General features: G+C 40.2%; 1 protein-coding gene across 1 annotated transcript in view; it reads right to left on the bottom strand.

The window, feature by feature from the left end:
• The window catches only part of LOC106150147 (basic proline-rich protein-like), a 55140-nt gene extending 33517 nt beyond the window's left edge, over positions 1-21623 (bottom strand). The window contains exon 1 of the mRNA XM_013521885.1: positions 21521-21623. Within this exon, the coding sequence (XP_013377339.1) occupies positions 21521-21623 (103 nt within the window). The remainder of the gene's footprint in view (positions 1-21520) is intronic.
• Positions 21624-27108: the final 5485 nt, after the last annotated feature.

The following is a 27108-nucleotide window of genomic DNA, read 5'->3' as shown; positions in this document are numbered from 1 at the left end:
TCGGTCATTTTGAGTGTATCGCACTCAGCGCCTTCACACTGCTGTCCAGCCGTCACCATCCTTCCTCAGAACTCACTCTGTGATGGGTAAGCACCAGCTCCCATTCCCCTATCCAATAATCTTGGCAACCCCATCACCATTCTACTGTGCTGTCTTTATGAACTTGGCTACTCTAGGAGAAGTTACTATTTTTTTAAGCCATGTACAATAATTTTATTTCTCTAGAAACTCTCGATAGTTCTCTGTGTTGGCAACAACTATTCAAAGGCTGTAAACCAGAACCGTTCATTGGAAGTGATGGAAAGGTAGCATGTGGGAGAGCTTGGGACAAGTCCTTCCAGTGCTTCCCAGCCCAGGTTCAGAACTATGGAGGAATCAGTTGTCTCCTGACAGACTGTGGTGGGTGAGAGCAGTACTTCAGAGTTTAATATCTGGAGTAGCTTTGCTGAGTTTGGGCTGCCATTTGCTAATTGTGTTGGACAAGTTTTGGAGTCTCAGTTTCTTCATCTGTTAATCAGTACAACCTGCTATGTAGTATGGCTGTGTAGTTTCCGCGCATCACTACATGTCAGAGCATTTGGAACAAATCCTGGCATACCATAGGCATTTATTTATTTATTTATTTATTTTGGTTTTTCTCCGGTACCAGGAACTGAACTCACGACCTTGCGCTTGCCACGCAGGTGCTTTGCCGCTGAGCTAAATCCCCAGCCCCACCATAGGCATTTAAACTACTGTTACTTCTCAGGTGAGCTGTTAACTTACCTGCTCCTGATGCCTTATATATCAGTCTGAGCTGACCAGAAAATGTGTTGGACCATAGTATGGAGTATTTTAAGAACTTGCCTGTGTTTTTAGAATCAACCAGGACTGGAGTATAAAATATAGTCACAGTAAATTTCCTGGGGTTCTACTTTGGGTCCAGTGTGTTTCCTTAATTTTGGTATGGCAATATGAAGTGTGAAAATTCTTGTGGCGAGAAGTACGGTGAATGGTGCCTTGCACCCTAAATACACTGTGAACTGTTTAAAAAGGTCATGGATTAAAGCCTCATGTAGTAGGAGGATCATCCAGGTTCTTCCATATTCCAACAGAATGTGGACATGAGATAGATTGAAAGTCTGTGTAGGGATTTCTACTGTTACTATTAGCTGGATTCCCCTTAGTCCCCCGAGAAGTTGATTGCTCTGGTTGAAAATTTTGTCTCCCTCTTGCCACCTTTTTTTGATCCACGGTCCAGTGCTGGGATTATGGGTGTGAGTGCTACACCGCCCTGGGGCGGGTATTTTGCATATGTAAGGAAGGGAGAGAGGCTTACTCTTCCCTGCTTCTCCATTTTGCTCTTGTTGCTTTTGCTGTTTTCTGCTGCCATGAATGGTTGCCCTCTGCCATGTGCCACTCTGCCTTGGAGCCAGCCAAGTACAGATTGAAACATCCACAAACAGTGAGCTAAATAAACCTTGCCTTTCTTAATTTTGGGTGTTGGGTATTTTGTCTCAGCAACAAGAGAAATGTAATCAAGACACCACCCTACTCTGTTATGATTTCTTCCTATTGTATATTCACAGAGCAGGGCTTGTTTGCTTTTCAAGAATAGGAGTTTTAATCTTTACTCATTCCCAGTCTTTTCTGATTGACATAGAGAAACAAGGCAGGATTGTATCAGCAACTTTATACTCAGAAACCTGAGTTAATGACTGACTTGTAAAAACTTGATTCTTTTTTTTTTTTTGGATCTAGGAACTTTATGTTCACCAAAATCTTTGTCATATTGTTGCTCTTGCATTTCCAGTTCCAAGAACAATTTTGGCAGATAAGGGTGTTCAGAACATACCGGATGGATGGGTGGATGGATGGATGGATGGGTGGATGGATAGATGGGCAAGTGGCTTGTTTTCTCTGATGGAGTGCAGGGAGACATTTAGAAGCAAGACAATTCTAAGCCCTTAAATTTCCCAGTACTTCACTAGCCCATCCACACTCAGAAGGTGTCCAGTGCTTCTTCACTGTGTATCTTCCCTCTTTAATTTTCACTTTGCCATCTCAAAACATTCATTTCTACACACAAACATACAGCCTTTCTGTTGTTTTCAAAGGAATAGTAAGGCAACTATTGCAGTTTTGATTCTGTCTCCCTTCAGGCCTGATGCTGTATTTAGGAGACCGGTGTAACTGCACCTGCAGGCTTTTCTTGTTATTTTGCCCAGAAAGGACCAGTTCCTCCTTGTGCGGCAGCCCATGTTCTTTAGAGAGGGAGCAAGGGAGCCCCGAGAGGATGCAGAGCTTCTCAAAGCAGCCTTTTTCATGGAGCAAATTAAGGACAAACACGAATCATTTTGGGATTTTGACCTAAATCTTAACCCATTTATTTTCTTAAAATAAATCTCTTTTTTCCTAGTGCCTTTAAAATGTTTATAAAAAAGCACAACAGTATAATTATTCCTTTTTAAATTGAACACTTTCAAACAAATGACACTAGTGCAAATTCCAGTGGCTATGCAATTTGTACACATTTTATGAAATTCATCTCACTATTTGTTGGACATAGTCTCTATGAGTTTTATTTTCTTCCAGGGTCTGACTTTCAGGAAATTAGGCTCACATTTTCTCTCCTTCTTCTACAAGTACCCTTCTCAGACCACACACACCTGCCCTTTTCAATTTGTTTTTGTTTATCTTTCAAAATGTGTGCAGTTATACTTGCTTAGCATATGTTAGTAACAAATATGTAAATTGAATAAGAATAGTAGTTATAATCTACTGTCAGGCTGATTCTGTGATTTAACTTACAGTTATCCTGTTTAATCTTTTTTATGTACTGATACGTAATTTGCATACTGAAAAACAAATACATCTCATGCACCCAGCCCAGTGGGTCCGTACTGGTAACTGTTGCTCAGATTCAGAAAGAGCATTTCCACCTCCAGGAGACTCCTTTACACCTGCAGTCCCCCATTCCCACAGGCAACCGTCTTCCGGTTTCTATCACCACAGAAGTCAACGTGCCAGTCTAAGGGGAATAATTATGGTTCTGTCTTCCTTCGCTCAATATTATGCTTCTATGAATCATCTGTATTATTGTGTGTTGAGTTTGTTACTTTTATATATTACTGTCCAGTATTCAACAATATGAATATATTGTAATTTGTTTATCCTTTCACTTGATACACTTGAGCCATATTTTTGGCTATTATGGATAGAGCTGTGTGAATATCTTGAATGTATTATTTTGTGGACCTCCAGAAGCATTTCTCTTGTGTATGCACTTAGGAGTATAGCTTGGAGAAAATAAGGTAGCTCTGTGCTTTATTAGAAACTCCTAAACAGATTTTCAAGTAACTATGTCATTTTGCAGCTCTTTCCATAGAATACGAATGTTTTAATTGTTTTCCATACTCACCGACAGACACTTGCTGTTATCAACCTGTTTAATTTCAAGCATTCTAGTTAGATGTGTCATAGAATCTTATTCTGTTTCGTTCTCTTACGACACTGAAATACACCAACATTTTTACATATGATAAAATATACTCATTTTAAGTGTATACTTGGTGTGTTTTCAAAAGTGTTTAAAAACCACACAAGCACCACCTTAATTCATTTTAGGTGTAAATGTTCTGTAAGTGCCAATTAGCTTAAATTAGTAGAATTTGTCATGTTTTCTGTATCAGCCTTTGTGACTGGGCTTTGTCAGGTAGGTAAACCTAATATTTTTTTTTTTTTTCTGGTTTTTCTCTGGTACCGGGAACCGAACTCACGACCTTGCGCTTGCCAGGCAGGCGCTTTGCCGCTGAGCTAAATCCCCAGCCCCGGTAAACCTAATATTTTAAAACATCCATGGTATGAACCTAAACTGGTGCTAGCTATGCACCATCTTTGGGAAAATTGAAAAAATCATACAAAAATTTTTCTAAATGGTTACATTTTACCTCGATTCTAATTCATGAAGACTATTTGGTACCCTTCCTGATTTTTACTATCTATTTTATGTATTACCAGGAGAAGGACTTCAAACCTCCAACTATGTGAATATTTCTATTTGTTTTTTTTTTTTCAGATTTGCCTTATAGTATTAAAAACCTGTTATTAGGTGCATACACATCTACGTATGCTACATCTTTCTGATAGGTTGACTCTTGCATCATTATAAAATTATATTAATACTTTATTTTGAAGTGCAGTTTGTCTACTTGCTTTCTTACGCATATTACTTGTTTGAGTCTGTCTCACTTTCAATTTTCAATCTATCTAAATCTTTACAAAGCATGTCTCTTATAGACAGTTTACTACTGAGTCTTGCTGTTTTAGCCAATTTGACCACCGCTTTTCTTTTTAGTTAGAGTATTTAAATGCATCTTTACATTATTATTAATATAGTTGTGCTTATGTCTACCATATTTCTTTATTTGGCTCATCTAGTTTTTTTTCTTGTTACTTTGTCTGCTCTTTTTTTAATTACTGAAATTATTACTCCAGTTTATTCATTCTATTATCTTTTCAGTCATTATTTTTGATGCTTTTAGTATAGTTAACATCCTTAACCTATCCATTTTTTAGAGCTGATAGCATTTTTTTGCTATTAAATCTTCACTTTTGCTTTTTGAAGTATATATTATTATCTAGACTTTTTAAATGGATAAGAAACCTGAGATTCAAACATAGTAACCTGCTGGAAGTCACACATAGGAAGAGATGCAACAAAGATACTATTTAAAGAAATCTAAATACTTAAATGGTCCCAATCATAACTAATTCAATGGTTTTCTCTGTAGAGTCATCATGTGTGCAATTGAAAAAATATTTTTGCTTAGGACTACTGGAAATTTCATGTGACTTACCATTAAACACTTCTAATCACAGAAATTAACATCTCAGGGGCTGGGGATTTAGTTCAGCAGCACAGCACCTGCCTGGCAAGTGCTAGGTCTGGTGTTTGATTCCTGGTACAGGAAAAAACCAAACAAACAAAAAAAGAAATTAATATCTCAGGCCACATATTTGGCTTTCTCATTGAAAAATATCTTTAATCATGAGGAAATATTACTGCTAATTTTGTCAAAAAAAAACAAATCTGTGAAAGAGGATTTACATATATATTTCCCAGAATGATGATGAAATATGAATATATTTTAGTTTTGGATTTAGTGAAAGGCTGAAGTTTTATAAAATTAAGGTAGCTAGCACCGATTACCATGTACTATGTAGTAAGTACTTTTCAGGTACTGTTACATTTTATCTTACAACAACCAAATGTGATAAGTAATTCTTTGTCTCCAGTTTACAGATGAGGAAATTGAGGCACAGACAGGCTAAGATTATGCCTGAGATCACACCACTGGGAAAAGATGGAGCTGGTCAGGTTGACTTGAGAGACTATGCTCTTAACCATTGCAAATAGAAGGTGGAGGAGAGGGTGGCTTTCGGTTTTCACTGCTGGACTACATTTGATGTGAGCTGTACAACTTCCAGTGTAGGTAAACAGGATTCTCATTTTACTGAGAAAAATGGGAACAGTGGGTAGGTGAGCTCATGAGCACCCAATGTCACTGCATAGAGGTCTGCTGAGTCTGTGTCCCTTCTCCCTGAACAGAGCAGGTCCTTCTGGAAGAGCTCCGAAGAAGCAGAACCATGAATGTGAAGTGCAAAGCAGACAGTGGGTTTTAAAAACTGGAAGTGGGAGAGTTGGAACTAGAAGGGAAAAACTGGAAAGAAAACTTGATTATAGAACACCAACAATTGAAGTAATCAGAACAGAGAGGAAAGGTTAAGTTTACAGGGCAAAAATGAATCAATATAGATGTCTTTTTTCCTGCATGCTTAATTCCAAAAACAGATTCTTAATTAATTATTGTATGAGTGGTAATTATCCAAAGGGATTTCATTGTCTGAAATGAATTAGCTATATTAGAAAGAGAGAAAAAAAGATGGCTCATTTTTAGCCTTAATTTTGGAAAAGATTTCTTGCTGTAGAATTGGAATTTGTAAAGGTTCTGAGTCACTTTTGATTTACATTAGTTTTTTTAAATATGCAGATTGATACTTTGTAAAACCACAATAAATTTTTCTAATGTGCTGAAGTTTTGCTTTTTTGATTTTGTAAAATCAAAGCAAGTGCTTTAGTAGATGTCTAAGGATAAGAGCTAGTTAGTTCAGTTCCTCCAGAGAGTGGGGTTTGGGTCAGGAAGGGTTACCATTCCTTTCTTTATGTTCTTCTGAGTTGTTTGATAGGTTGCAGTAAGTAGGTATTAGTCTGAAACAACAGTAGTGATAGTAATAATGAACAAAAATTATAATGTATGAGCTGAAGCTAAAGACAGAGTAACACATATTTTGAATATTTTTAGAGGAAAAACAGGGTTGCTATAATCAGAAAGTGTTTTGTAGGAATAGATCCACAGAATTTTGATTTCTAACATGAACTGAGTTATATCTGGATGTATTTGTTAGGAACATGAAAAAGTGGTAGCAAAAAAAGATTATTCAAATGAATTCACTTGATAATCTAATTCTATTGATCATTTTCAGTCTTTCATTTTGTTTCATAATGAGGAATTTCAGTTTGAGAAATCTGGAAGGCTGACTAGTAAAATAATCTAGAGAAAGCTTCTTTTTATTTTGATTTGATACTGTTTCATTATTAAACTTTAGTAATACATACAAATATGTTACACTAGAGAGCTGACAGAAACGGCTGAATAAATAAAACTGGATCACTCCAGAAGAAAGTAAATATGTTTTCTACAAGCAAAGACAGACACATGAGAGATTTCTAGGTAGAAATACAGTATAATTCAGGGATTTAAGCCCTTCAATTATGTGCCTAAAATATTACATAAGACTTTTTGCATCCTGTCATTTTTCATGTAGAGTTAGATCTTATGGTTGTGCTGCCTATAGTTATGGACCCTGGAGAACTTCAGCAGATGAAATAATGTTTTGTTGTTATATATCTTTTCTTCTTCATTACTGAGTCCAGGGCCTTCACTCGGAGCTGCAGCCATTTTTATTTTTATTTTGAGACAGAGACAAGGTCTTGGTAAGTTGCCCAGGCAAGACTCAAGCATGGCAATCCTCCTGCCTCAGCCCTCTGAGGCATGCAGCAACACATCTCTCTTTGTCCTTTCTTTGTATGCACACATATCCTCATGCACATCAAAGACATTTGAGATCATCTTCTACTTACTGTTCAGTGACCGAGTTTTTTCTTTTCATTGGATATTTTCAACATCTGAGGTGATTATTTTTTCATCAACGTAGTCTTTTTTTTGTCTTTTTGAGACAGGGTCTTGCTGTGTAGTTCAGGCTGGCCTTGAGCTCACTTTGTAGCTGAGGCTGGTCTCCAACTCACAACGATCCCCCTGCCTCAGCCTCCTGAGTGCTGGGATTAGAGGCATGCACCACCATGCCTGGCTCATCAATACAGTTTTAAAAGTCTGACTAGTAGTCCCATGGGTGTGCTATACCATCATTTCTCCCTCTGGAACCTTTCTGTTTTCTCCATCGTTGTGTATTAAAATACCACTTTGCTTTCAACAGCTTTGCCTGTGGGTCTTTGTGCAATTTTCCGGTTATTTTCTTTAGATGATTTCTTCTAAGTGGAAGTGTTGGGTCAGAGTGTATGAATGTTATATTAAAGCTTTTAATATCACTTACCAAATTTCCCTTCACAAACAACTAAAATTCATTTGGAACAGCATTTCAAGAGATGACCTGTATATCTTAAAAAACTTGGGATATTGTTATTAAAATAATTTATCAATTTAATAAACTAAACCATAATTATTGTTTCATTCTTGGTAACTGATGAAGCCATACTTTGTGTTTTCTTTGCTGCTGTTTGCATTTACTTATGAATTCTTAATGCAAATCATTTCTTGGATTTCTGTTGGAGAATTTCTCTTGATAAAAGTTTTCTGTATTTTAAAGGTATTAATGCTTTCCATTCCAAACATGAATTAATATTTATCAGTCTATTTTATATTTTTAAAGGTGTCGACAGATTAGAAGTATTTATGTATATTCAAATCTATTATTGATTTTTTTCTGTTTTACCCTTTTATGTCTAGAAAAGATTTCATTACCTTGAGGTTAAAAAAAAATCATCTCTTTTTGTATTTCCTTTAACATCTTTGTACAGTTCATCATTTAATCAAATTTATATTTGTTTTAGTTAATGTATATTGAAACCACATGTATTTCCAAGTTGACCATTCACCTCAGAGTGATTTTTAAGATATTTATCATCTTACTAGAATACCACTTTGTTATCCTATTAGATGCTTGCTTTAGCTTGATTCTAAGGTTTCTACTCTGTTCCATTGATCTGTTTATTACTGTGCTTGTTCTGTTATAGTCTAGTTACTGTAGCTTAATAATGTATTCTATTATGTGATAGCATTATTTTCCCCTTATTTTTTCTTTAATATGTACCTGGCCATTCTTCCTCTTCTCTGTGAAACTTGACATTTTTTCATTAGGTTATCAAAACATTCTTTTTTAGAAAAAAGTCAGCATATGCTTTCAGTTTACTCAGTTATTCTTTTTTGTTTCCTTAGAGAAGTTTGACAACTTTCTTCATATATGTTTGTACATTTCCTTCTCTTCATGTCCCTCCTTTCCATTTAGACAGTTTTGGGTTAATTTACCTGAAACACTTCTGTGACATGCAGTGCTGGTTTTGTTCCTTCTGGATTCCTTTCTGCCTCTTGCAAAGTTGACCACTCTTCCTCGCCAGTACCCTCTGTGTACCAGGCCAGAGGGGCCCCGCATAGCAAGACGCTGAGAAACAAGGGCCTTTTAAAAATGATTTATGTTGTAAAGATATTATTATTATTATTATTATTATTTTGGGTTCAGGAACCAGGTGAGAAATGACAAGATGATTTTAGCCTGTGGGCCCTGGCAGGAACATGAGGGTGAGAGACTGCTTGGGTGTGCCGAGAGGGCAGGGAGATGCTAACCTCTTTGCTGACCCCACAGGGGCCAGACAGGGAGTTCAACCTGTCCTCAGGTTCCCATGTTGGGAGAGTCACTTTTGTACATTACACACCCATGGTGGGTTCCCTTTGTGCCTATGCCTGGGAGCCCTGGAATGTTAGAGTAGGACCTGTTTCTGACACTACTAGCTTCTAATTTTTTCTGGCTTTAAGTGAATAATTTTGTGTATAAAACAAAGATTATATTTTTACTTGAAGAGGATTATGGAAAGGATTACTGTCTAGTTTGATCACTGTTAGGTATCATTGCCAGTAACAGTGCTTAGGACTCAATACATGCTCAACAAATTTTTGTTTATTTATTTTTGTCTTTTTGAGACAGGGTCTCGCTGAGCAGTTCAGGCTGACTTTGAGCTCACTTTGCAGTCCAGGCTGGCCTCGAACTCGCAATGATCCTCCTGCCTCAGCCTCCCGAGGGCTAGGATTACAGGTGTGCACCACCACGCCTGGCTCAATGAATTTTTGTTGAATAAAAGAATAAAGTCATAATTTTAGTAGTTTTATTTATGTATGATTGACATACAGTAAAAGACACATATTTAAAGGGTACAGCATATTTTGACATGTGTATAGAACTGTGAAACCATCCTCGTAATTAAGGAATGAACACATCTATCATCCCCAAAGTTGTACTGGATTCTTCTGTAATTCACCCTTGCTGGGCCTGTTCCCATTCATTTTCTGTCATAATTCACTACTTTGCATTTCCTTAATTTTTTTATATAAATAAAATCATGCAGCAGGTCCTTTTTTGTTTAGTTCTTTCATTCAGCATAATTATTTTGATATCATAACATAATTACTTTTTGTTGCTGAGTAGTACTCCACTGTATGGAGGCACTATCACTTATTCACTTGTTCATCTATTGATCAATATTTGGGTTGTGTCAATAAACTCGGTGTGAACATTAAGTAGCAGTGTTGGTTTTTTTTGTTTGTTTGTTTGTTTGTTTTGGTTTTTCTCTGGTACCGGGAACCGAACTCACGACCTTGCGCTTGCCAGGCAGGTGCTTTTGCCACTGAGCTAAATCCCCAGCCCTAAGTAGCAGTGTTGTATGCACAGACACTGCCATTTTTCTTGGACTCATACCTGGGAGTGGAACAACTAAGAGAGTTGTACATTTAACCTTCCAAGAAACTGCCTGTGCTTTTGATTTTGGACATCTAGTAGGCACCTGATAGCATTTCACTGTGGCTTTAATTTGAATTTCCGTAATGATTTATGGTATTGAGTCATTTCTGTGCTAATATTTTGAAGCTACTACATCATCTACGAAAGGATGTATATTCTCTAAAATTAGTGTATAGTTACCTTTTTTCCTATTATTTCCTATTTATTATTTAATATTTTCCTATGGTTAAACTTTTTTACATTAGTACTTTGGAAACTGTGACTCACTAGCAGTTAATCAGTATTTTCTGTATTCTTTTTCATTCTTTCTTTCCCTTTTACATTTATATCTTCCCCATGAGTCTATGTTGATATAGAGGTCCAATTTTCAGATAAATGTCTGAGTTATGACAGATTTATCTCTCATTCTATTTTCCTGGCCTTGTAAACTCTGCTACTTGAAAAATTTTCATTCAGATTTCAGTTGGCCAGCTCTCCTGATGTGTCTTGTCACTGTTCCTCCTCTGGAGGCTCCTGATCGAGGTCTTTTCCAGACATGCCGCGGATGTCAGTTTTAGATTCTCGCCGGCGTGCAGTCCTTTTGAGTGCGGTCCCGATTTCTTCTGCACAGTGTTTCCTTGACTTCTTTCACTCTAAGGGGAAATGAGGAGAAAAGTGAGAAAGTGGAGTCAGTGATCATTTATGAGCTGTAATTCATAGACAAGTAAAGGACAATCCTCATCCTAGAAGAGCACGTGGACTCCATAGTGAGGAAGGAAAGAGGCTGATGGCGCTATTTGGAAGAGGGAGTTTTTATGATCAACCATTAGATGATAAAGCTCAGAAACATGGCTAAGGTAGTGAGCTTTTAGGAGCTGCAGAGGTTAAGGATGTCTGTCTGCTGAAGAACTATCACAGTCTTTTGCTTTAAGTAATGGATTCTCACTGTACTACCCAGACTGGCCCCGAACTCCTGTGCTTAAACAGTCCTCTGTTCTCAGCCTCCTTGATAGCTGGGAACATAGGCGCTGTACCACTGTACTGGCAGAATTCTCATTATCTTTGAGTTACATGTTCAGCAAAATAAATTTGAAAACTTTTCATAGTTCTTAGGAGTAATTTCTTAGAACTGTTTATCTTTCACTAGGCTTTGTAATGACATACAACATCTCTGTATCCATTTGTACAATAGGCTTAATGCCAGTGGGAGAGAGGTGCTTGCAGACTTTCAATCACTGTCTAGCCTGGTAGGAATACACCTGTGAGGTACATTCTGGGAAATGCCCTCAAGCCATTTTCTTCATTTTAGAAAGATAGTTCCCCTGTAGATGTTGAGGGAATATGAGTAATTGAATCTCTGGCCGGATGTGAGGGAGAAGAGCTGTAGGTTCAAGGGAAGCTGCTTCCTGAGCAGAGTCCCCTGCTCTCTGGTGCTCTGTCAGTGGGTATGGGTAAGCACTTGGACTTGGCCCATAAATCTTGTGCCCTGACCATATTCTAGGATTGTCTGGAGAGCAATAGACAGAATGAAAAAGACATGGCAGGAACTCTCTTAAAAGCTTGAAAATTACATAGCTATATTGTTTTTATACCCAACCTTATTCCCAAAGGTACCAGGACTTGAAGCCAATGTGAACTTTCTTATATAAGGCTTTTATTTTTTGTCGACATACACTGAATTTTGATTGTATAACATCTCAGAGTGTACGTAAGCTAAATCCATGTTGAGGAAGGGGTTGCTGCTTAATGACTCTTTTCCTGTAACCCTAAATTCAGATTATTATTTTCCTCATCTTTGTTCTTCAGGTGCTTGATATCTATTATGATTCTCAAAATCCATGGTTTTGAGTCTAAGTCAGGTTTACCAGAGTGTAGAGAGTTCACTGGGGTAATGCTAGGGAAAAATATTCCCTGTGAGGCTGTTTTAATTACTTTCTTGTTGCTAGGATAAAAGACCTGACATCCACAAGTTAAAGGAGGTGAGGTTTATTTTGACTCACTTTGTGGAGGTCCATAGTCCATAGTCCATAGTCAGCTGGTTCCAAGGCAGGGCAGCATAACAGAGGATAAGCAGTCCATGGCATGGCAGGCAGAAAGCAGAGAGGGATCAAGGAGGAGAAAGGGAGATATACCCTTCCAGGCCACACCCCTAGTGACCCTTCTGTTCCCATCAGGCTTTATCCCCCAACATCACCCTCAGCTGTAAACCCATCAGTGGACCAATCCAATGATGAGTATCACCTAGTGATCCAGTCACCGCCTATGAGCACACGAGGCTTTGGAGGACATCTAGCTATATCCGTAACAGAGACATAGACCTCAAGGAGATAGGCATCTTCTGTGCCACAGAGGACAACGGGAGAACAAAGCAGATCATTGGCTGGTGTGCTAGGGTTCCCACAGAAATAGAATTGTATATACAATACACATGCAGACACACACATATGCACACACATGCTTCAGTTGAAGTCTGAAGGCAGGAAAAAGCTGATGTCTCAGATCAACCCCAGTCAGACAGGAGGATTTCCTCCTTATATAGGAGAAAGTCAGCCAATTTTTGTTCCATTCAGGCTTTCAACTGATCCGGTGAGTCCCACCTGTATTAAGGATTGTGTGCTTTATGTAGTCTGCTGATACAATGCTAATTTCATCCAGAAATACACCTATAGAAACATCTGGAATAATGTTTGAGCAAGTGCCTGCATTGTGTGGTCCAGTCAAAGTGACACATGAAATTAACTTGAACATGAGGGTCCAGATGCCATTGCTTTCTTATTAAATGTGGATGAAGAGAATTGTTTAGTTTCTTTGTTTTATTTTTGTTTTTTGTTTGATGCTCAGAAGCTAGCAAATTAAAAATTAAACAGTTTTCTTTTGATTTATAACTGGTACCTTTAATGTTTATCTTTAAACCCATCTTATTGGGAAACCGATCAAAAACATGCTTATATGTTTTGATCAACTGTATCAGGACACAAGGCTGAGTTCTGAGCTTTCTTGCATTTTTTCTAACTTCAACTAATGATAGTAATAAATAAAAATAGTGGATGACAATCATTTTGGCTCTACCACATGTCAGGTTGCATGATACATGTAACCAGTTCGTTCGTTGGACTTAGTTTATGAGCTAGACCCATTCTCATCCTCATTTTATAGACCACACAATCAAGGCAGAGATGTGAAGTAATTGCCGAAGCTCTCCTTGCTAGTTTTTTTTTTTGGTTTTTTGGTTTTTCTCCGGTACCGGGAACCGAACTCACAACCTTGCGCTTGTCAGGCAGGCACTTTGCCACTGAGCTAAATCCCCAGCCCCTTTCCTTGCTAGTTAAGGATAGAGAACACAACTGATCTGCTAATCTGGCTCTCTTAGTTAAGTAGAGGCTCAAGGAAGATCTGGTGCAATCCCCTGATTTTAAAGACAAAGAAAAGTAGAATTGGTAAGGGTAAATAATTTACTACAGGAAGCATAGCTGGGATTTGTCCCTAGGCACCAACCACTCATCCAGTGTTCTTTCCTGTGGCTCCACCCTGACTATTCTCCCTTCTTTCTTAGGTGACTCCCACCCACTTCATTCAGCATTTCCCTTAGGGATGCAGAACTCCCTGAGCTGCTAGACTTTCTGAAAGCTTGCGAAAGGAGAGGATGCTGTGAGTGAGGCTACCGGGTGGTTTCACTGTGGCCCACCTTGACCATCTCCTTCAGCATGCTCCTGAAGAGTCAGCATAAAGCATCTGTACTGTTGATACCAGAGTTATTTGGCAACTTTAAAATTTGATGTGGCTGGATTGCATCTCAGCCAGCAGTGCCCGCAGTGGTCCGTGTTCTTTGTAATTCCTTCCTAAAAGCATCCTGAGAGCAGTGCACTGCTTCTGATTAGAGGCCTGCACAAGGAGCGGTGGCCACAGAATTATTCTGCAGCTGAGTAATTCGGGTGACTGCATTCTAGTTCAGTCGCTTTCATAATTTGCTCTGCTGTTTCAAAAAAAAAATTACAAAAGTAGAGATATGCTAAAGCACCTGTGACTATTTTTCATAGAAAACTCTTCAAAGTTTGGATATAGTAGTAATTGTGCTCCTTGATGAATAATTTTGGTTTTCCTCTGGGTACCTGCCTATCTCCTAGAAGGTAGATATGGCTGTGTGATTGAGTTTGTGTAACATATACAACAGCAGAGACCACCAGGCTTTAGTAAAGGCAACATGTGCCTCAGTTCAGGCAGAGAGAGCAATAAGACCTTCTGCCCCGAACGAAGAGAAGTGTGTCCCTTTTACAGGGGTGGAGAGAAGGCAGGGGACATCAGGCAGGAAGATCCCAATGAACATCTGTAGTTAAAGTTTTCCGGCCGTCTTGCATCTCCTGGGCTGAATCCTTTGAAGTGTCCTTCTAAATTCATGGGTGTCTCCAGATGTATCAAGCACCTGCAAACTTCCTTGTCCTGTCTTATCTCCTGACAGCCTCAAGTGCTGAGCTGAATTCCCTGTGGAGAGCAGTGCTTCTGCTGCCAAGCAGGCTGGGGGCGGGGAGAGTCAGGCCAGGTTTGGCCAGTGGAAATGAATGAGAGGTCGTATGAGGATTGATCAAAACATGGTGTGTGTTTAAATGAGAAATATTTCAGTAGATGACACATTCTATTAATCTCCCACAAAATACCCCTCCTTGCTTGGATGAACGTACTTATCCCATCGTTCTTCTCACTTTTTGAAGCAGTTCGGAAGTCCTCTTTTGTGAGTGTCTTTACAAAGCACAATAAAAAATACGGTGACTGCTGCTGCTGAGTGCCATCCAACAGAAAGGCAGGCTTGTTAGCACATCATCTGTGTCCAGATCTAGTACTGTGCAACTTATGGCTCTTCCCTAAAGTCAAAATGACCACGAGAGGTAAAGATTCTGTATCGATTTGGGACATTGAGGCAGCCACAACAATGCAACTAAAGACCTGAAAGAAAGCTTCTGGAACTGCTCCAGAAAGTGGCAAGAACAGTGGTTAAGTGTGTTCAAAGCAAGTGCACATATTTTGAGGGGATTAATGACAATGTGTCCTTTACTGTAATAGTGTAAAATAATTTAAACATATACCGTATGTTTTGGTCATCCCCATATGCCTTTTCAGGGTGGAAATTTAAAACCTGAATATGTGTTTCCCCATTTCCCGTCTGTTTTGTAGATGTGCAGAGGTGAAGCCTCCCTCAGCCTGTGTGCAGGCTGTGTGGGACAGAGTTCTTTGGCCAGCCTGCCTGGACAGGAGTGTGAGCAAGACACGCCATGGTGCTCAGACCTCTTGTCGGTCTGTCTTCTGTATTTCTTAGGTTACATTAGCCATCAATCTATAGAAAGTTGCAAAGAACAGAGAAATTCCACATACCTTCTCTTATAGGTAAAAATTGCATAAACATAAAATATTTCTTTAAATCACTGTGATTTGGGGGATACCTCAATATTAACTATGATATTTTGATTAATAGGGGTTATTTTTAAAAATACCACAATTATGGTGGCACAAATCTCTTCCAAGTGCCTATCACATTTTGATTGCCTCCTCTTTTGGCAAATACTGTTCTGCATTCTCCTTTTGCCAGATCCAAAGCTCCCTAAGAGAGCACATGTTATTTATCTTTAAAAGCCTCCCAGTAGATTGCTGTAGAAGGCACTTTACGATGTTTATTAGTGGATGAACGATATGAACAATATGTTGCTGTGTAGTCGCTAGCCTCTTCGCTAGAAAAAATAGGAGAGAAGAAGCTCATCTAGAGAATTAAAAGGCTTAAATGTCTAAAAGTTTATCATTATCAGTTACTTTAATATTGCATTATGTAATTAACCAGGGATATAGTGAAAGCCTGGGGCTGAATGATACAATATTTGTCAGAAGTAAGGAGGGCGGGCATAAGGCCCTTATAATACACTTGATTCCATTAGGCACAGAATTCTAACTTATAGGCTACCTTGCTTTCTTCTTTGCCACTTAGAACTATAGAGTTTCATTGCTTTTGAAAATTTATCTATAAGTGTGTGTCTCTTTAGAGTTAAGATCTTCATTTTGAAATCACAATACTTCCCTTCCATCTCAGGTGCTTTCGTAGCCATCCATCTTTTAGGCTATGGTGGAGAAAAATCAGTGTGTGTTACATTCAGCAGTGTTTCCCCCTGTGATTTTGCAGCAAGTAGCTGGCCAGATGTTTATGATGGAGACTCTTCTGGAGCTGCATCTCTAGCCAGCTAGTGCCTGAGACAAAAACAAGATAATGTTTGGACCCTTGGTTTTGAAGCTACTGCTCAGTCCTGGGCTCTTGGTGTAGACACCTGCAGCCTTCCCTCCCAGGCCACACACTACAGGCTCATCCTCACCAATCTGCCCTTCAGGCCTCTGTCCTTATCTCTCTGCTCTGGCAGTGTTCTCTGCAATCCTCTTAAAGTGGGCTTTGTCCAGCCCAGAAATGAGCACTGTGCTGTGGGGAGAAGACCAGCCTGAGCGCAGTTCCTGGCGTCTGTGTGGGTGTTTCACACAGCTGGTTGCAGTCATTCTCCATCTCTGCATTCTTATGACATGTACTTAATCCAGTACTTCAGCAGTAAGAGAATGAGTAGAATATGGGGCCGATATGGTCATATTTAATTCTTTCGTTCTCCTTTGAGAATGAAAAGCTAAGGGCAAATACTTGGATCTCTTAAGGAAATGATTTCACAAATACACAGAAAAAATGTCCAGTCAGAAAAGATGATTCTGAATTATTTAAGGTATAAGAAAGGATTTGCTAAGCTACATTCCAGTGTGAGGTGCAAAAAAAGTAAGCAGGCCTCCCCTAAACTCATTTCCTAGGAGATTAATAGAGTAGTGACTTATTTTGGTCCTATGTGGCTTATTAAATGTGGAACTATCCTGTTCATTTTCTTGTATGGAAGAACTTAAATTAGATACAACAGATGACTAGGAACAAACCATACATAGGCTGCAACTTCTGGGGATATGTCCTACAGAAATTCTAGGAATCAAAAGATTTGTCCCAAAGGCAGACATATCCAGAGTGGCAATAAAAAAAACCTGACGAGAGAGGGCAAAAAAGAGCATCATGTAGTGTCAGACAGTGCCATAGGGGTGACACCAGTTGGCTGACCCAAGTCTTTTGCTGAAAGCAAGGTAGGAACTGGCTTAAGAAGGCTGAGCTAATTATTTGTGAAGGATAGGCAATGACTGAGGATTTCTCTTGGGATACAGCTGCCTGATTTGTTTTCGGTTGCAGTGGAGCAGTCCTTGGAACTGATGCCAGGAGTTATGGAGTCTATTGTTTTCTAAATAATGTTTCCATGACTGGTTGCTAGGATTGGGTATGTGCCGAGTGTGCACCGGGTGGTGACCGGGTGGGCAAAATAAAATGGTCTGCCTGGGTTGCTATGGCAGCCAAAAGGAGGGCAAGTCTGGTGAGAAAATGAAGCCAAGTGATGCAAAGACGAACACTGCAGTAGAAACCAACACGAGCACGTCTTTGTTGGTTACGGATTTATCCAGTGCCATAAACCTTCACCGGTCACCCCCGTACCAGCTCCAGTGCACTGTTTCCAATGGGCCTCCCTGACTACCATCCCGTCTCTCCTGTTTGCTGTGTCTGCTTTGCTTTTTTTGCACTTGTCACAGCTGACACTGTTTGGGTCCATGTTTGTTTACTGTCTTTCTAACACGGAGGTATAAGAACCAGGAAAGCAGAGCCTGTCCTTTTTCCCAGTTAAGAGCCTGGTATTCAGCCTAGCGCAGAGTAGGTACTCAGTAAACATTTGCTAGATGAAGCACTATGCTGGCTGTGGTTGGACATTGTGTTTTATTTATTTCAGAGTTTTGAATTCCTGCCTCAAAAATACTGAACAAAAGTGGGCCACTATAAAGCAGAGAGGCTGTTCTTGCGAGCCCCTTCCTCCTCAGCTTGTTCACACAAGTCACCAGCCAGTGCGCAGCCATGGGTGGGAACTCTGGGCTCCTGTGGAGCTGCCCACCCTGAGGGTTACATAGGCAGGACCGGGACCATGGTAGCCTGAATATGGAGGGAAGTGGTCACAGATCCCTGGGATGCAGAACAGAGTCACTGTTGGGTATGAAGGGCTGACTGTATGCCCACTCCTGTTCTGAGCACTTTTATGTGCTATGTCATTTAATCCCCATCACTATATAGCAAGGGAAGTTTTGTTATTATACCCATTTTACAGATGAGAAAACTGAAACAGTTTAAGCAACTTAGCAAAGTTGACCTAGTTGTTCAGTGTTGAAGCCAGTATTCTAATGTACTTCATAGGATCGTAGAACTGAGATAATTAGTGAACTGTGTTTAGTTTGTACTAAGGAAGACTATACTCAGTAAATTTACTGTTTCCCTCTTGGTGCTTTTCTGAGCTCTTGATATTGTGGTATGCTGCTTCCCCATGAACTGCTCTTTTTAATTTACCTATTGAGGAAATAGAACCATCCTCTAATAAGTTTAATAATATAAAACACACAGGTACAAATGGGAAAGCCAGTGATAAAGAGTGAAATGTGTGACCCAGCAGATGGGAATGGCTGCCATACATTCTCGGGTGGCTGCCCCACTTGACTCAGGCGAGTGAACTGTCACAAGATTATAGGCTTCGGGCCAGTGATGTAGCTCAGCAGCACAGCACCTACCTGGCAAGCTCAAGGTCCTGAGTTTGATTCCTGGATCAAAAAAAAAAAAAAAGATCACAGGCTTCTGGTCTGAGTCTGGTGCTACATAGCTCTGAGAGTTTGGGTTTTCCACTTAGCGTCCACAGGCATCTGTTTTATCCTCTCTGTAGCTGAATCTGTGATACAGCAGCGTGGCGGGTGGACGCTTCTCCAGCACAAGGTCACACCACTCACACCCATTTGTGCTGTGTGTAGCCTGGACTGGACTACTCCATGCTGGCCTTGCAGCAGGGGTGCAGCACAAGAGCAGGAGGCCTGGCTGTGGAACAGCTGCATTCTTTTCATATTAATGCCTGCATAGCAGGTGCCCCCCCCCCAGTTTAATAAAACTTTGCAAAAACCAGAAAACACATCTGAGTGATTTTATTATTATATTCCAGAAACTTGCCATGAGTTAGAGCATTTTCCAATTTACACCAAGGTTTTGGCTGTCAAAACATACTAGGACTCAGGATCAAGGACCAGAGATCCATTTAACTCAGAGGTCAAGTGCTAGAATCAGCTAAGGTTCTTAACTTGGGGCACAGAAGCGGCTTTCCACCCCAGGGGACATCTGGCTACATCTAAAGATATTTCTGATTGATGCTATTAGCATTTTGTGGTTCAAGCCAGGAATGTTGCTAAACATCCTACAGTGCACACGATGACCCTTCGCAACAAAGAACTATCCGCCCCAAATAATAATAGTATTGAGATCGAGAAACCCTAAACCAAGGCAGAAGGAGCAGACGGATACTCTAATACCAGAAGTCGGGAGCTAGGCAGGCACACCGTGTCCAGAAGGTCAGGTAGCCCAAGGGAGGGAGTTCAGGTGCAGAGCTTTGGGAACCCAGCCCAGGATTAAGATTTAGGCCAGACCCATGGAAATTAGCACAGGTCACCACCAGTGGCAAGTGTCTAATGTGCCATCTGCTTTTGGAAGCAGGAGCCTCTTTTTATCTTTTGAGGTGCTTCCTGATGGGAGCGTCTTTGTTGTGCTCAAATCTGGCATCAAGCAATAGGCATAGTTCTAACATCTGATACTTGTTAAAAATATTCAAGATAAGATGGCTATCATTATTATTCTTTTCAAGTTTATTTCTGGGTCCTCTGAGACTGAGAGGAGTTCCGCCATATACAATAAGCACATGATAGTCTTCAGATTCCAGGGGTCACACCTCTTTGGCTGAGGAAAGTGGGGGTCAAAGCCAGAACATAGGTCCAGAGCAGAAGGGGGCGCAGGTTAGAGGAAGTAAGTGCCCAGAGCCCTTCCCATCAGAGCTGAAAGGTAGGAAGGAAGTGGTCCTAGAGGGGGTGAGTGGTTTAGACTCATAGTTCAGCACATAGGAATTTGGGAGAATTTTGTTATCTTTTACTGAAAAAACTTCATTAATGAAATTCATGGGTTTTGACAACAATAATTCTTTTTAAATAGGATATTCTATTTTATTTTCCTAACTTTATTGTGGCATAATTGATAAGTAATATTGTATATATTTAAAATGTATGAAATGATGTGATGCTTTGAGATATATATATTTCAATCAGTCAGGTTAGTTAGCATATCCACCACCTCACATAATTACCATTTTTGTTTGTTTTTGGTGTAGTGGAAATAATCAAGGTCTACTTCCTAGAAGATTTCAGAAAGTATGTGGTATAGTAGTATCCACTATAGTCGCCATACTGTATACTAGGTCCTCAGAACTTACTGTAATTGGAACTTCAGTGCCCTTTGGCCAGCATCTCATTTCATCCGTTCTCCAGCCCCTGGCAAGTGTAATGCTACTCTCCGCTTGTGGGGTCAACTTCCTAAGCTTCTAATTACAAGTGGAGCCATGCAGTACTTGTCCTTCTCTGTATGATTTATTTCACATAGCATAATGTTCTTGAGGTTCACCCAGTGGCTGCTCAGTTTGTAAAAAAAAAATTAAAAACTAAAATGCAGTAGAGGCTTTTCCAGCTAGTTGTTCCTAGACATTCTGGAAAGCACGTTTAGAAAAACCCAGCTCCTTGGATGAAGTTGGCAACTGCCTCCGTGTCTTCCTCTAGGCGTTGCCTGACAGATGGAAACAGGAAGCGTGTTCTCCTGAAGAACAGACTTCAAAAGTCACCACAGACACAAATGTGTGTTTGAGAAGCACTATACTTTAACTTCCTAAAGCCCACCTTTTAGAAAATGGTTGTGAACCTAAGAGCGAACTCTCCTTTCTGTGTACATTTAATTTCCAAAATAGGTGTTACAGGGTCAAAAAGATCTGAAATATTACTGGATGTCCTACTTGAATATATATTTATAAAGGTTTACATCAATAGGAACAAGTAAGATTAAGATGATGTACAATATGATGGAAGGGAGGAAATATTTTCAATCATTCTGCCAAGGTAGTGTTTGTTATATAAAATATAGGAGCACTTATAACTTTAAAGGAGCACTAAACTGATAATGGATAAACAGACATAGTAATTACCATATACTGAATGTTTGCTCCATCTGTGTGTTAGTTTTTTAGCGTTGGAGATTGTTTCATTTGATTCTTAAACAGCATACCAGGGATAGATGTGACTATCCATATTTGACACATAAGGAGCCCTCATTTTAGAGAAGGCAATTAACTTGCTCAAGAAAGAAAACACAATTGGCTTTTGGAAATATTTAACCTTCCAATAAAGAAATGCCAGTGAGGCACTGGTTTATATCTAAGCAATGAGCAGAAAAGCAGAAGTTGCGGAGCGTGCTGCTGACAGTGCGGTGGACGCAGGCGCACTGCAGTGCTGGGCTCACGGGGACTGGCAGTGGATGCTGTGTGAGGCAGGGGGATGTTGTGCTGCTCCTCCAGCAAGCCCATTCTTCAGAAGTTTTCTGAAAGGGAAAGTAAGTGTAGGTAGGTCGATAGAGGCTTTAGTAAGTTAGCAACTTTCTTTAAGAAAGAAGCAGTGAAGAGCACTGACATTTTTCTGAAGGCTTCATGGTACTCTTTACCAACAAGAAGCACAAAGACTCTTCACGACACTCCTCTGGTCAGGACTGCAGAACACAGGCTGTTTTGACAGACGTTGGAGAAGACCAGAGGGCAGGTTGGTGACATTTGAAGGAGCGGATCTAAGTATGATTCCCCTCCCCCCTTTTTAAAAAAAGCAAATTTTCCTCATTAGGCATGGAACTGGTTAGATCTTGCTGTGGGCAGGCTCTTGGCATTCTTTATGTTTTCTTCAGTGCACGGTAACTATAGTTTGTGATTGCATTTCCCCTCTCCTTACCTCCCCTTAATGCCCGCCCCGCTCCCCCCCGAGACTATATGGATCCTGTGAGAACACTACTCCTAACTCTAGTACTTCATTTCCTGCTGGTCACATACAGGCACCTAATAACAATCTCCTGAATAAGTGAGTGCATGTATTTTAGAAGTTGATACCTGTGTTTGTCTGTTGCATTCAAAACAGACACGTTTTTAAGGTGCCCTTTCCTGTTCTCTTCAAAGTTCAGCACACAGTGTTCTTCTCACTGAGCTTTGCCTTAAAAACACACATAAAACAATTTTTTCTAGACTGGGCATTTTATAATTTGACCTCTCCTTCCACTCTTAATTCTGTCTTTGATCAGCATCTGAGATGGTTTCCTTTTGATGGTTTCCATCACAGCCTGGTTTCCCAGTTGGAATCCTCCCTCTCAAAGCTCATTTCTACATGCAAGAAGTATTTATGAAGCCCCCAGTTCTGTCTCAGGCACTGTGAGGTGCTGGTTACAGAGTAAAGCTCATTCCTTTCTTGTTTCCTAGGAGCCCCCTGAGGCTTGGAGAAGGCAGATAATTATTTGCATATCCATGAGGTCAGATCTATAGCAATAGAGAGATGGACAAGGTGCTGGCAGGATGGGAGAGTCGGCAGTGGCTCTCAGATAAATGGTTGTTTTGTTCTTTATAAAAGGTCAGCGTCATCATTAGTTCATCACTCGAGTAACTATTGTTTGCATTTGTGTATGTGTGTGTTTTCATACTGTAGTTTCTAAAATTATGCATGAAGAATGAGAGATAATCATAAAAAGTAGAAAGGCTGGGCGTGGTGGCGCACACCTGTAATCCCAGCTCTCGGGAAGCTAAGGCAGGCAGATCACTGTGAGTTCAAGGCCAGTCTGATCTACATAGCAAGACCCTGCCTCCAAAAGACACAAACACACACACACACACACACACACACACACACACAATAGGAAACAAGAACCCTACACTGTAATGTCATGGAGAGAGAAACTGAGCTTCTGCGTATTTGGGGATGTTGATACTCCAGTGATGTGGGGATTAATCAGGGAAGGCTGCAGGGGATAGTGCGTATTTCTGCCCAAGGACAGGTGGCCGAATGATTGGACAAGAAGCACTGCAAGCAGGAGCGGTGCTCTGAACAAAGGTGTGGAAGTCGGAGCTAGTAAACTGCACAGGAAGTAGCAGTGGCTTGATGGAGCAACTGGAGATGGTGCAGACACACCCATCTGTGGCCTCTGAAAATCAACGATGTGATGAGGAAGGAAGGCAGAGTCTTAGAAGGGAAGTGGGGCATCGAAAAGGCTGAGCAAGCACTGAGGAGGGGAAAGGAGCAGTGGACAATTGTTGAGGACTGGAGAAGTGCTGAGAGCTGGAGAAGTGGAGTGCAAAGGACAGGCTGCCCCATGGCACCCTTGGGTGCCTGTGACAGCCCTGAGCAGTTGGGTCCTTGGAGACAGACCTGTGGAAGTGCCTGCTTAAGGGACACTGAGCTGGTAGTGAGAGCCAAGACAGTGGGGAATTGCGGAGGTAAAGACCCTAGAAACGTCGTCATCTGAGAATCTTGGCAAGAACAGAACACCATGAAGAGGCCATGGCAACGGTAGTGGTATCTAGGAATCAGGAGTGGCCATTTGCTTTTTGTGGTGCTGGGGATGAATCCTTTGCACTGAGCCACACCTTTTTAGTTTGTTTATTTATATAACAAGTTCTTGCTACATTGATAAAATGCTCCAGTTGGTTTTAACCATCCTGCCTCTGCCTTCTAGAGTACTGGGATTACAGACAGGTGCCACCACCCTCAGCTTCAGGATTGCTACAGTTAGGGAGAGACTTAAGTATGAGCGAAGGGATCCACAAAGAAGAGACATCTCCAAGAATGGCTCCCGTGGGCTGGGAGGAGGCTTGCACCCTAAATTTTAGGGCCTCGGCGCTCTATTTCAGTTCTTCTAGAGCTGTCCCCTTCAGAGTGTAAGGAAAATTCTATTTCTGCCTCAAAGTACAGAATAGAGATTTATACAGTAGACGGTGTAGGAGGGCAAAGGATAAACATTACTTGAAGGGTCATCCATGCCCAGGGCCGTGACCTCAAGGAAAAACCTGAAAAGAAACATTTTTTAGAGTAAATATGAGCTAGCCTTTTCCTAGTGATTGCATCTCAACAGTGATTTATTACTTGTTTGGAGTACATGAATAATGCACAAGACTGAATCTTGAGCAATATAAAATAGCTTGAACACATGCACTGTGTGAGCAGTATTTAATCTTAACCATCAGTTTTACTATTTCTGCTATTTCAACGAAGTAGCTGGTTCTAACTACAGCAGAGCAAAAGTCCCCAAAATACTATATATGACAGTATCAGGCAGAATATAAAACAGGATAGCTTTTCCTTATCAGATGAAATTACCCCAGACACAAGTTGGCGGTGCTGCGAAGCGGCAAGCGTTCTCCCTTTATTTCTTACTTTGGGTTGCCCACAGTGGCCTGCAATCATGAGCTGCTTCCCATAAGTGAATGCATGAGACCACTCACGGGTTAATTCCAGCACTGTCAAGCACGGTTTTCCCAAATAGTGTTTCGAAGTTGGCACCCATCTGACCTGTTAAAGCCCAGATGGCCAGAGACACTATTGTTTCCAAAAATGAGTTAGTGGATTCGGAAGCATGAGTGGGGCGCCTAAGAAACTTGTTTGTCTTTTCCTTTTCATAGTGTTCTTTTCCAGAGAATCTGCTGCTTTGGTCCCTTCTGAGTCCTCTCTTTCCAGGGTAGGGCAGACTCTGGCTGCCTGGTGAGGACCGTGCATGGTGTCCCTCAGCCCCCACTGCCTCATGCAGGGAACTAGTAAGCAGGCTTCCTGTTCACCTCACAGCAGTAACTGTTGCTGCTACACTTAGCCTGTGCCTTTGTTTTCTGCTTCAGTGTACATACAGCTAGAGCCTCCGCTCATGTCCCTGTTACCTAGCCCTGTGATATCTGTACGGACCTCCAGCTAATGTGTATGTTCTGCCCATTTTCTTTTCACTTTTTCCTTCCTGGAATGTGAACATGATTTCTAAAGATGTGGCATGAGGATGAATCCAGCTGTTAATGAGGCTTTGTGGAGACCCAAGAGAGTCCCATGCGGGACTGCCTACATCTAGGCTTTTCTTACATGAGAAAATGAAACCTTCTAATGTATTTCTGGTAACGTGCAGTTAAACACAGTTTAAATGAACAATTAAACTGTTTCATTTCCCAGTTAACTCTAGTAATGTTCTCCAAACATTTCTGATCACAGTGTCTATCAAAAAAATTTGAGCACATTGTATTTATAGATACTGTGTTCTTAGTTATCACAAATAATCACATGCATGTCTAATTTGTAATAGGTGCAGAGAAAATGGGCACATTAAATATAAAAATTTTAAAAATAATTTTGTATTTTATTATATTTACTGATGAACTGGAGTCCTTTTTACTGTCAATCCTGAGCAAAATAGAACAATATGTGATTTAGTATGCTTTCAAAATATATTCTTCAAAATTTTGGAAAATCTTACACTTTGTGATGGTAGGATGGGAAGGCTTGTCTCCAAGATTAATTTACCTCTATGCTTTGTTTTATTATCTGTAAAAGCTGGAAAAGATACCTCACAAACATAGATTTTTCATAATAAGTGGATCACTGGCTGAACTTACTATCTCTAGGCAGTCATTTTTCAGTTCCACCCATCAATAATGCAGTTTTTCAAAATTAAATGTGGCCATAAAATCTTCCTGATAACTTTTCTACGAACTAGTTGGGAGTAATGCTCTTCATATTCTTAATAATTAACTTGAAGAACCATAGAACATTAGCATATATTTCAAGAATCAACATATACTTACAGTGCAGTTCATTTTTATCAATGGTAGATACAGATCCATATTTCAATTAACAAAAAAAACAAAACTAATTGCTGTGGTCAGATCTGATAAAATCCTCATTGATTCTAGCTTTTAAGTGGCGGATGAAGAGCTCAGACTAGAAGTGTTGGCTCATTTACTTGTGTTTACATTGCTACTCTTGTCAATCTGTGGTTTCTTTGCTGCAATTTTTCTAAGCTAGTTGCCCATTTTGTAAGAGTTAATAGGCTACCTAATATAATATGCAAATGTTTTAATGAAGTCCATATAGACTGCAATATCAAAATATGCTGAAATTTTACTATTCATTTATGTAATGATGGCCTTTTGCTTTGGCACAGTGGTATTAGTTTAAGAAAATATTTGGTGAACCTGACTGGTGTAAAATGCTGGGAAATTCTAACATACTTCTAGAGTTGAAAACACGTGCTCATTACAAGTTAGAACTAACTGGTAATGCACTTGAGAGTATATGGAAGAAAGCAAGACTCAGAGTGCTCAAACAGAAACAGCTTTGTTCTTATACCCCAGCCATTTCAGATCTGCCTCGTGCAACTGTTCTTCCTTCTCTTTGGATGAATACTGGAGTGAGTTCCACAACTTGTCTGGTTACTTGGAAGATAAAATATCCTCCGCTATCTCAAGTAAAAACATAGTCACATTTTACAGTTAAAATGCCAGGTACCTTGTAAACTCATTTTAGTTCATTTCAAATTAAAGTTGTCCCCTCCCACAACTCATACAAGAGACTGTGGTGGAAAAGAGGGCCAGCAGGTCTGCTCTGTCTTCTCTGCCATGTCCTAGTGGCAGCTTTTGACCTTCCAGTGTTGAGGTGGGTTGGGGAGAGGAAGAATTTCACTTGAATGGCACTGGTACCAAGGGCTGCTGACTTCCTATGAGTGTGGTAGATGTTGGAAAGGTTTTATAAGGTATTACAGTTTCTCTGTAAATTGCCCCATCCTAAAAGATCTCTCTTCTGTAGTTTGTTTGCATCTCTTGTGGATTTTCACACCCTGAAGACCAACTCTGCCTCATTTTACTGAAGTCTCCTAGCAGTTCTAGGCTGACCTTCAGTGCTAGATCTAAGATAGTGCTGGGTCAACTTTCCTTTGGGCACGGTAGGTAGAATGAATTTATTTCCCAAATTCAGTTCACTGCAGTTACAATCTACCTCACTGGCCAGCCAGCC

This window comes from Chinchilla lanigera, unplaced genomic scaffold (genome assembly GCF_000276665.1).
Source record: "Chinchilla lanigera isolate Chin_1 unplaced genomic scaffold, ChiLan1.0 scaffold00065, whole genome shotgun sequence".
Lineage (NCBI taxonomy): Eukaryota > Metazoa > Chordata > Mammalia > Rodentia > Chinchillidae > Chinchilla > Chinchilla lanigera.
This window is presented reverse-complemented; position numbering and strand designations above follow the sequence as displayed.